This window comes from Arachis ipaensis, chromosome B10 (genome assembly GCF_059453495.1).
Source record: "Arachis ipaensis isolate K30076 ecotype BB chromosome B10, ASM5945349v1, whole genome shotgun sequence".
NCBI classification, from domain to species: Eukaryota; Viridiplantae; Streptophyta; class Magnoliopsida; order Fabales; family Fabaceae; genus Arachis; species Arachis ipaensis.
In genome coordinates, this window is record NC_142435.1 from 32,123,934 (window position 1) to 32,135,000 (window position 11,067).

The 11,067-nt window shown below is 31.3% G+C and overlaps 1 protein-coding gene across 4 annotated transcripts; it reads right to left on the reverse strand.

Annotated features, from left to right (window-relative positions):
- Positions 1-6,130: 6,130 nt before the first annotated feature.
- LOC107623529 (N-(5'-phosphoribosyl)anthranilate isomerase 1, chloroplastic) lies at positions 6,131-10,334 on the reverse strand. 4 transcript variants are annotated; one of them, XM_016325846.3, is made up of 6 exons: positions 9,935-10,334; positions 8,905-8,934; positions 7,622-7,684; positions 7,103-7,467; positions 6,867-7,030; positions 6,131-6,654 (listed from the first exon to the last, which is right to left on the reverse strand). In XM_016325846.3, exons 2-6 carry the CDS (start codon positions 8,912-8,914, stop codon positions 6,429-6,431), a joined length of 828 nt encoding a protein of 275 aa, XP_016181332.1. In that variant the 5' UTR covers positions 8,915-8,934; positions 9,935-10,334; the 3' UTR covers positions 6,131-6,428. The 4 variants fall into 4 exon arrangements, with proteins under 4 accessions (XP_016181332.1, XP_088363627.1, XP_020968772.1 ...); XM_088507501.1 differs by having other exon boundaries at positions 8,905-8,980; positions 9,933-9,984; XM_021113113.2 differs by lacking the exon at positions 8,905-8,934.
- Positions 10,335-11,067: the final 733 nt, after the last annotated feature.

Below are 11,067 nucleotides of genomic sequence, written 5' to 3' on the forward strand. Positions count from 1 at the left end.
ATAAAATGTACATTTTTTCTTTTTGTAAGCATTTTAGTCCATTGACCAAATATCTTTTTAATAATCATTATAATATTAATAGTTAGTAATAATTGTTTGGTTAATAATAATAATAATAATAATAATAATAATAATAATAATATTTATTATTAACGTAATAAATTATTTATTTTTAATATTTTATTATTTAACATGAAATGTATAAAAACATTTAAATTAAATATTTTTTAACAAATTAAAATATTTTATATTATGTAATAAAATATTAAAATAAATAAAATTATGACAATAAAATAAATATATTATTATCAATCAGATATAATTTAGATTAGAATTTCATTAGTCAAATTGTTAAGAATAAGAATTGGTCTCGGTATAGATAAGTCTATTTGTATAATTGAATGAGAAAATATTTTTACTATTAATGCGCCTTCAAATATCTGTATTTAATTTATATTTTTTGGATAAAATCTTAAATAATTGATAAATATAGTCATTTTATATTATACACTAAACTGGCTTATATTTTATATACTGTAAAATGTGGTGTAAATATATTAAGTTTGAACTTTTTTTTTTTTGTGAAATAGCGATCACTTTTTCTAAAAATTTATTCTTCTTCTTTTAAACAGTTGTTTTCAAATTTTACTAAAAAACTTTTGAGCCAAAGTTGAGATGCAGGGACGGAATGGGGGGTTATATAATTTTATTTTTTATTTAAAAATAATTTAGTATTTAGTCTAGTATAAATAAAAATTTAATTTAAATATTAATAATTTTTAATATCTAAAAAGTAAATAAAATAGTAAAATTTTTTTATCCAAATGGGTTCAATAATAAAAAAAATTTACATTAGAATACAAGCTTAATATTATAAATTTGATGTTCTTAATCTTATTGAATTAAATAATTTATGTATAATTTTTGAATTATGTCAAAAGTTAATAAAGACAGAAAAAATTTTAATGTATCATTTGATTAATTGTTTTATTAGTTTGATATTAACTCTTCATGTTTTAACTACTACAACTTAGAGATCTTATTCAACTGTGAATATTGTAAAGAATAGACTCGAAAATAAAATAAAAGATGAATTTTTTACTAATTGTCTTTTTGATTTATATTAAAAAAAAATTGTTGAAAGATTTGATACAAATTCTATTATCGATAAATTTTATGATATGAAGAATCGATGTTTACCATTTTATTAGTAAAAAAGTATATATATTTTTTTTGAGAAAAGCTCTGTATACAAGTCATTAGGGCTTGTATGTTTTACAAGTTAATTAACGAATAAACCCCCCAAAACGCGATGCAAGGTACGTTCTTCTTCTTCCTCTTCCTCTTCTTCTTCTTCTTTTCTTTCGTTTCTTGCCTTCTCTTTCTCTTCCTACTTCTTCTTACTGCACATTCTTCTTCTTCTTCTTTCGTTTCTTGCTTTCTCTTTCTTGTTCTTCTTCTTCTTGTACGTTCTTCTTCCTCTTCCTCTTCTTCTTCTTTTCTTTCGTTTCTTTCCTTCTCTTTCTCCTTCTTCTTCTTCTTGTTGCACGTTCTTCTTCCTCTTTCTGTTCTTCTTCTTCATTTACGTGCTTTTTTCTCTGTTTTCTTTCTTCGTTATTCTCGATTTCCATTGTTTTTTTACATCAAGCTCTGAAATCGTTTTTGAAGAAGAAGAAGCAGCAGAAGATGAGGAGGAAAAAGAGAAAGAGTTCTGAAATATGCATGAGGTGTACTTCAACGAATTTTGGGTGTATTTCTTAAATCCTTTGGGTGTATTTTTGTAATCCTTTGGGTGTATTTCTATAATCGTTTGGGTGAATTCCTGTAACCATTTGGGTGTATTTCTGTAATCGTTTGGGTGTATTACAGAAAGGATTACAGAAATACACCCAAACAGTTACAGAAATACACCCAAAGAATTACAGAAATACACCCAAAGGATTTAAGAAATACACCCAAAATAGGGGGAGACAGTATATTTCTTCTTGAAATCTTTTAATGTTTTGCTGGTTAAGGATGAGGCACATGGCAGAGACAATCTAGAAGAAAAACCTAGAAGAACAGTAAAACAGTACCTTGAATAATGTTTCTTCCTTTTTTCTGGTGATTTTTTATGGAGATTTGTATATTTTTTTCTTGATTTCTTCTACTCTTCGCGAAGAGTTGGAACGTTTCTGCAGAATCGTAGTAGTTTGTTTTGAATCTTGATGGTTTGCGTTTTAATTGAGGAAGAAGAGGAAGAGTGAACGTGGGTGGAAAGAGCGCGTATTTTTTTCTTGATGGTTTGCGTTTTGATTGAGGAAGAAGACGAAGAGTAAATGTGTTGTTGAAGGAGCGCGTGTTTTTTTCTTAAACTTGGAGCAACTTGTATAACTTGTAAGCCAAAAAGGCTTGTATGTGTAGCAGGCCTCATTTTTTTGTACTATAAAATATATTCTCTATCAATATATTTTTTTTTTTAACATAGGTAGCTCAACACAGTAAAGTGGAGCAAAAAGAACACAGGACTAAAAAACATAAATAAAAATAAAAGTTGTAATCCGTTGTCATCTCCGACATTGCCATCAACAACCAAACGGATCAACTCCATAAATTTACATAAATTTTATTTAATATTATATATGTTATTGGCTCCTGATAATATTTTTGCTTAGATGAATAAATTTTTTAATATACAACCTTCATCTTATTATAAAATTTAAAGTATTGATAAATGTACTCATTTGACGTTATACTATTTAATTATTTAGGGCGGGGTCCCCCTTTAAAGTTTAAACTGTAGAGGGTTTCAATCTAAGTGGCTATGTTAATTTTGAACTTAATTTCTTGTGAAATAGAGATCTCTTGTGGGGAAAAAAATATAGAGAATCTCAATCTAAGTAGGTCAACTGCAAAAAATCTTATCATCATCACCGTAGAAGCTATAAACCACTATGGTCAATTTTCTCAAAGCTCACCTGCTCATCACATTTCATCTTTGTAGTTGGTGCAACCATACAATCTGCTTTATTATATTCTTACCTTTTAATTAAATATTTATCAATTTATCTTTAAGGGTTGCATATGAATCTTATTCTTTATTCTGATTTATTTATTTATCTATTTATTTAATTATAAGTTTATAACATGTACTAACCAATTTGAATTGGTATATTAGTTAATTCACTAATCAACTTAAATAAATGTCGAAAATTTGAATTTCGCCCTATACATGTAACAATCCGTTAACCAACAAATTAGTTATTTGTCTGTCGGATGAGAAACCATAAATTATAACACTCTTTTAAATAGTAACTAATCTACTTGTGTTTTGACAAATCTAAATCATATCCTTTTTATTAAGGATAATGAAATTGGTAATGCTTTTTCTAAAGCAAATTCCGGAATCATTAGTGTCTTTATGTTGGAGAAAAGTAAAAGCTAAGGAAGGAATCAATACCTTGTCCTTTTTATTGTTATGTGCTTGCCAAGAAGTAATGACAACCTTCACTTCCTTTGGTTGTTGGTTTTTCATAGTGGAGGCATGTCTTTTTTTCCAAGTTAAGGCAAAACCATGGTAGAAATACTAGAAAATAGTAATAATTCTTTTAAGGGAAAACACCTTATAAGGATGAAATTGAAGGCAAAAAATGCTATAAGAAGCATATGAAATTTGGATTCTCTTATCAGTTATTGCCAAATCTCTTCCCTCGCCTTCATGATAGATGTATTCATCATAGTAGCTAAGTGGCAACATCAAAGTGTAAAACCCTATGACATGGAGATAGAATACGACATAACATGGAATATGTGGACACACGAATTTTAAAATTTTATAAGACACGAGGCACATCATATATAAAAAATATAAAGTATTTTTTAGATAAATTACAATGATGTTTTAATATTTATTGATATTAAAATATAAAATAAATTTTTAACTATTTTTAATGTTTTCTTTTAATTATTAAAAGTATTTAAATATTTTTTATTTTAATAGATAATAATATATATTATTTCTAAACTCATTTCAAGAATATATATTAAGAATAAGGCTGGACACGTTGACACATGATGAAATTTAGGTGTATGCAAGTGTGCCCGGAAAAATTTTTTTATTTTTTATTAAGACACAGTTTAGACACAACAAACACGCTTGTTGAGCGAAATATAAAATATTTTTTTAACTGTTTTTAATGTCTTTTTTTAATTATTAAAATTATTTAAAATATTTTTTATTTTAATAGATAATAATATATATTATTTCTAAATTTATTAAAATACATATATTAAGAATAAGATTAAATACGTTGACACGTAATGAATATCCAAAAAAAAAAATTTAATTTTTTATAACAGACATATTAAACACGCAGACACAATCAACAACTCAACAATATATCCAGACTTCATTGGTAAAACCCAAACATGGTCCATCCGTAGATGTGTTAAGGATGAACAACCCTATAAAAAAAAGTATTCAAAATGACCAATCATTCTTATCTAATCTAATACAGGTTTAAACAAGGAATAAATATATATTAATATATAGGGTATAAGGAGCAAATAATTCAATGGGTCCAATAGTGAAAGATTGTTATTTGCTCTCATTTACGTGGGTACACTGAGCCAACACAATCTTTTACCATTGGGTGGAGTGTAAAATTCACACAAAATAAGTCTGTGTCTAGCGCCGAATTCAATTGTAAAAAGAGTTTGTATGTCTGTAATATCTTAAATTAGTTCTTAACAAATATTGTCAGATATATTTTAACTCTCAACAGTTTTTAATTATTATATCAGTTCTCATATTAAATTGTTCGTCCATATAAACAAATTAATTTAAAAAATTTTAAAATTTTTGGAGATTATTATGTTTTTATTAAATAACAATAGAGACTGATTTATTTAATTTTGTAGCAAAATTTGTATAAAAATTAATTTGTCTAATAAAATAAAAAATAAAAAATAAATTTTAAAATTAAAATTTGTTAAAAATTTATTCAAAAATAAAGTCTTATTAGAACTATGCAGTTCATCCTTTAAAATCATATTCCATTCCAAAACTAATGAGATAGAATGAATTGAGAAATATTCTGACATTTATATAAAATAGGATGAATTGAAAAATATTCTAGCATTTTATTGCTACTGCCCTATCCTTTTTAGTTTTTACTTATAATTTACGTAAACCAAGCAGCAGGTTTGATTCCCGCTATTCGTTCTTGCCCTTATTACTTTATTTTACTTATTAGTTATTACTTTATTAAATCGATTTTCGACTAAAATTTTTTAGGGACTAATTTAGCATATTTTTTTCGGTGGTAGAATAGGTAGAGCCATAAGGTGAACCACAAACCATGTCTCATATACACCCGAAATTTGTCTCCAAATGCAGCTTGATTGGTTGGTTTCGGTTTTATGTAGGTCCTACTTCCCTTCACTCCAGCAATATCAGAATCAGCCTCACTTACCAACTCACTTATTCTGCAGTTTTATATGGCTTTCCCACTCACTCTTAGCCAATCATTTGAGGCAGATGTTTGACCAAACTTGTACCAAACAAGCTACGATTTAAATAAGTCACAAAATTGTAAAAATAAAACAAAATGAATAGTAGTGTGAGAAAAGCTGAATATGTATATTCCGAATTTCTGATGATTGGAACTATACAAATGAGGAAAAATATATAGCCATGTTGCAATTATCACATCATAATTGCAAGATACTACTTTTTACTAAGGCTAATGATCTAACCACACATATCTCAACACACTAGCTTTTGAAAGAAACTGATCATGAAGTAAATTTTGGCAAGAAGAAAAAGGTTAGTATTGGAAAAACTGTCGCCAGTCAATTAATTCAGCTAAAACCAATTAGTTAAAATCCAGTCACTTGAGATGGTAGAACAACATTCCTGTGTTTGATATTACATTTTCATACCTAGAAAAAAAAAAGATATTACATTTTAAAAGGAATACACTTTTTATGCCCATGTTTAGTTGCACTTGAGCATCCTCATAGTGTCAAACTCTGCAGATAGAAGGTTAACTTTAACCTTAAACCATAAAAGTAAGCATTGTAATGAGGATATGTATGTGAAAAATGTGCCAACATAACCCCATGTTTCCATAGAAAAGCAAAGATAATATAAGGAAAAATGAATTCTTCTATTCACATCTAGTTTAGTGTTGTCTACATAAATGGCAATATGAAATAAAAAAGACTCTGAACTAATCCTTGCACATGTTTTTTTATTTTGAATCTGGTTCAAGTAATAAAGCATGCATCTATCTATGATACCCGGCATTACAGTATTCCCATGCCGAAAAACATCTCTACCAATGGAAACTTTTGGGTCTAAAGTTGGACTTAAATGTACAAAACTGTGACAAAGTATCACGCAGATATGTTTTTCTGTCACGAAGGTCACAATAAATTAACATGAATCAATACTTTACAGAATGGACTGCATTCATGAAGGAAGTTATTCTTGATTGATCCTTCTGGATACCATCTGAGTCACATATGCCGCTACTAACATCCACTCCTTCAGGTTTGAGAGTTGACAGAGCCTCGGAAACATTATTTGGATTGATTCCTCCTGCTAAGAGCCAACCGTGTTTGCTTCTAATTTTAGGTAGTTTAAACTGAGCCCAATTGAATGCTTCGCCACTGCAACAGCGTATAATGAGTTTAATATTTGAGCAGAAAAGCCAATAAGAGTCGTCTAGTAGTGACCAATTTGAATCATTTGCATGAGAAAGGTTTTAATCTCAGTGCTGTCAAAGTACCAATTAATACGAAGAAATCGGGGACAGAAGCAAAGAAAAGAGAGATTATCTAACGGGCTGATTGCCATTGACCAATAGAAAATGTATCCATACCTGCCACCCTTCGCGCTATCTACAAGAACCCAATCAACTAGAGAACAATCTTCATCAGAAATTGTGTTTAAAAGGCTCCCATCCGCATTTGCATGGAGAACATATATTACACGGTTTTCTTGAATCAAGGACGGAAAAACTAACCGAGAACCATGTCCATGAAGCTGCATTGTCCAATAGATTATGAAATTAAATACTTGTCATGGAATATATGTAAATGGCAAGAAAAATTTTACCTGAACATATTCAAGATTCGATGCATCAGAAGCTCTTAAAATTGTTTCTAGATCATCATCGACAAATACTCCCACGGGCTCGGCTCCATAATCTCTAGCAACTTTAGATATCTCCTTTGCAACAGAAAGTGAAACAGAACGTTTAGAGTTTGGCCATATGATCATCCCGATAAAATTTGCACCCGCTTCAGCTGCCATAGCAGCATCTTTAGCTGATGTAATGCCACACATCTTAACCAAAGGTTGATTCTTTTCGAGATCATTTCTTGAGTGTAAATCATTTCCCAACTCTGTTAGTTTGCAGGAAATTTTAAACTTCGGGCAACACCTAGTGCTTGAAAACAGCAGCTTCTCTCCTTTTAAACCTACATAATAGCATATGTTACATACTCAGCAAAGAAAGAAATATGCTCATCTGGTTTCCTGAAAACACGAGAGATACTTTCATAACAGTTAACAACTTCTTGAAGTGAACAATGTAGTGTATATATATATGCATTTAGCAAAGAGTAAGATTACCAAGAATCGGCCTTCTATTGAAATTTGTAGCCCTAAGTTGCAAGTAACTGCCAGTGTTTGAACCTGCACAAAAGGAAAAACATATCTTTCAAGTTAGCTGAGAAAATAAATAAATAAATGCAAGCATGATTATAAAAAAAGGATATACTGTCATAGGAAATGAATTAAAAATGCTAGTTAAAATATACACTACATTCATATAAATTTGAAAAATACATAAAACAGCATCATCATACATATTGAAAAACTGAGCATTTATATTTTTAAGGAGATTACATCATCATAAACATCACACAAAATTATAGTCACCATGAATGAAGACAGAAAGGGTCAAGCAGAAGAACCATAACTATCTTATTGATAAGTATAGATCAACTCCGTTCATCCAAGATAGATGAGGAGCCAAAAAGTACAGGAAATCGGCCAATTCTGGTTGATGGACTCATGAATTCCAATAGTCCAATCGTGAACATTAAACATCAGAAACACCATCGTGAATCACTCATGTATAAAATCACCACAAAACCAAAGCTGGACCTATTATCAAGTTACACATGACTGAATCAATGTCAAATGCTTTCCATGATGAACAATTACACCAAGCACAAGATAAAGTCAGTACTCAGCAGCTACGGTCATAAACATAGAAGCCTACTGAGGAGACCAAAATGTCACTTGCAAGTTAACCAAATCATTTTGAATGGAGCTCCTATGATCTATTCAAACCACACCCAAAAAAAAAAAATCAAACACTCTTAAACCAAAATAGCCTATATATCCAAATACAAAATCATTATATTCTAGAGCACCAATCCAGGATTCAAAGAACAAACCAGGATCACTTGGCAAATGTCAAGCAAGGTTCCACCATTTCAAAAAATTCTATCATCTCGAGATAAACCAATAAAATGATGTTAAGACACCCTTCTTCAATTCATGTCCTACCCACTATCTAAAAGTTTGTTAAAAGCAAGACTCTACAAGCTTATAAATTTCACCAGTGCAGTACAATACGTTATTGTTTTTGGTTCTTTTATCATACACTATGAAAACAAATGCATTGACTTTGCCATGAATCCCCATTGCAAAATTCCCCATTAATTCTAGAAAAATGATTTGAGGATCCATCAATCAACTTGCCAAAAACCATTTATATACTCTTCTTCTTATGTAGAATACCATTTAAAATAAAATTCACCTGAGCTAGCACATTGATCAAACAATTGGATTGCATGCTAAGAAACGATGAATTGATAGTCTAATGGAGAAGTTAAAAGGGGAACCTGTAAGCATGATGAAACTTTGAGATGCCGCTGTTGGGTTGTTTCAGTGAGAAAGGGAAAGACAGCAAGGGGCGGAACCCGAAGGGAAGAAAAGAAAGCATAGATATCAGAATCGAACCAGTAATTGACCCCATCATACGACCAGGTCACCGGTTCAACCGGTAAGTCACTAATTTTCCCGGTTGATCCGGTCATAATTAAATAAAAGTGTAAAATTAAAAAAAAAAATCAAAAGTTAAAACTTAAAATGCATGTCTTTACAAACGTATTAATAACAATCAGAGATAACTAATAATGCAAAAAGAGATAATAAACTAGTCACTAGTACAAAATACTTTTTCAATTTAAATGAACAAGAAAGAGCAAAAAATAACACAATCAGTAAATCAAATTCAAGGGGTGATCTCAAAGTCAGCATCTATATCTTCATAGGACAAATTTGAAGCTTGACCAACATTTCCTTCATTTTGATTTGCATCTATATCTACATTTGTGTATTTTTCACATATCAATATCAAGAATAATTCATAATAGCATCTGAGTTGTGACGAAGACATTTTTACAATTCTAGCAAAAGAAAAAAAAAAAAGAAAACAAACAGCAAGCATGGGAACAACAATTTAACTAAACAATTTTATTCTGAGTTGCAGAGAGCATGAACCTCATTTTCAACAACAAATTCAACTATGATAAATTTTAGAAACAAAAGATTTAGCTCAAGATGATTTACAGAAACAAAAAAAATTTAGCTAAATGATTATAGCAATACAACATATTCAAGCTTCAGTGATGATAAACAATAACAAATTCAACTCATTGATGATTTTCAGCAACAAAAAAATAGTTCTGTGATATTTCAGCTTTAGCTAGGTGATTTTTTCAACAAGACAGCAACATATTAAAGGTTCAGTGATGATAATCAGTAAACAATTCAACTCAGTGATATTTTCAGCAACAAAATCAAGGTGCAGAGATGAATTACAACAACAAAATTGAGCAAGGAAGAACAGGGGAATTTATTGGAACTCACCAAATCGGGGACAAGCAGCTGATGGCGAGGAGGAAGCTGACTAGGCTCGAAGCAAGAAGACGAGAACGACGACCAGCCCCGGGACGTGCTGCTTCTGCCGCCGGAGACGACGAGCGCAGGGAAGACGCGCCTGAGTGCGAGACTGTGACGAGACAAAGAGCGACGACGACGACTAGCCCCGGGATCTGCTGCTTCTGCCGCCGGCGACGACGACGAAGGCAGGGAAGGCGAGCGCTGACTGCGAATCGGTGACGAGACAGAGAGCGACGACGAGCTTGAGAGTGAGACCGGAGGCAGTGAGAGAGAGAGGAGACGAGAGAGCTTGAGTGCGAGAGCGACACTGAGAGAGATGAGAGAGCTTGGCTTAGTGGGAGAGTGACAACTGACGAGACAGAGACACGGAGGGGTGGCCTGGTGGGTTTTTGCGGGTTTAATGTTTAGGGGACTAGAGTTTTTTCTTTTTTTTTTTAGGACATGAGAGAACTGTTTTTTTTTTTTCTTTGGTAAAGGAAGGGGGCTTAACAGCCCCAAAAGAAAAAAAAATATATATATATAATTTATAGACAAAACGGGTCCCTGTGAAATCATCAGCCAAAATTTTTTTAAGTTCTATGGGTGGATTGTCAATAAAATGGTATCCCAACTCCTTGCTAGTGTTCCTTTTTGCAATCCAATCTGCCATTCTATTTCCTTTTCTTAGAGTATACTTAATAGTCACTTGTTAGTGTTTGTTTATTCACACAAATATGCTTCTGAGAATAGGATTAGGATGCTCTTGATTATACTTTTCCCTTTTTAGTACTTCAAATACTGATCTAGAATCAGTTTTAATTTCTATTTTCTTAAAACCTAAATTCCAAGCAGTTTTTAAGCCGTGATGTACACGTTGAAGTTCTGCTTGGTAAGCTATATAGTGCCCCAGATTAACTGCAAAACTCGCAACCCATCTCCCGTCGCTATTCCTCAATGCTCCTCCATATCCCGCTATTCATGGGTTCCCCAATGAGCTTCCATCTGTGTTGATTTTGATCCGTCCCTCCATTGGTAGTGTCCAAGAAATGTGCCTCTCAATTCTGTTTCCCCTTGGCTTGATCAAATTCTCCTTTTTAAAAGCTTGGGAGATTTCAGAGACA

Bases quoted from the DNA above. Each gene is read 5' to 3' on its own strand.
- LOC107623529 (XM_016325846.3), bottom strand. The intron at 7,031-7,102 runs GTAAAATTTTTC...TGGACAATGCAG, and splicing joins CGAATCTTGAATATGTTCAG to CTTCATGGACATGGTTCTCG. The intron at 6,655-6,866 runs GTATGGATACAT...ACGCTGTTGCAG, and splicing joins GATAGCGCGAAGGGTGGCAG to TGGCGAAGCATTCAATTGGG.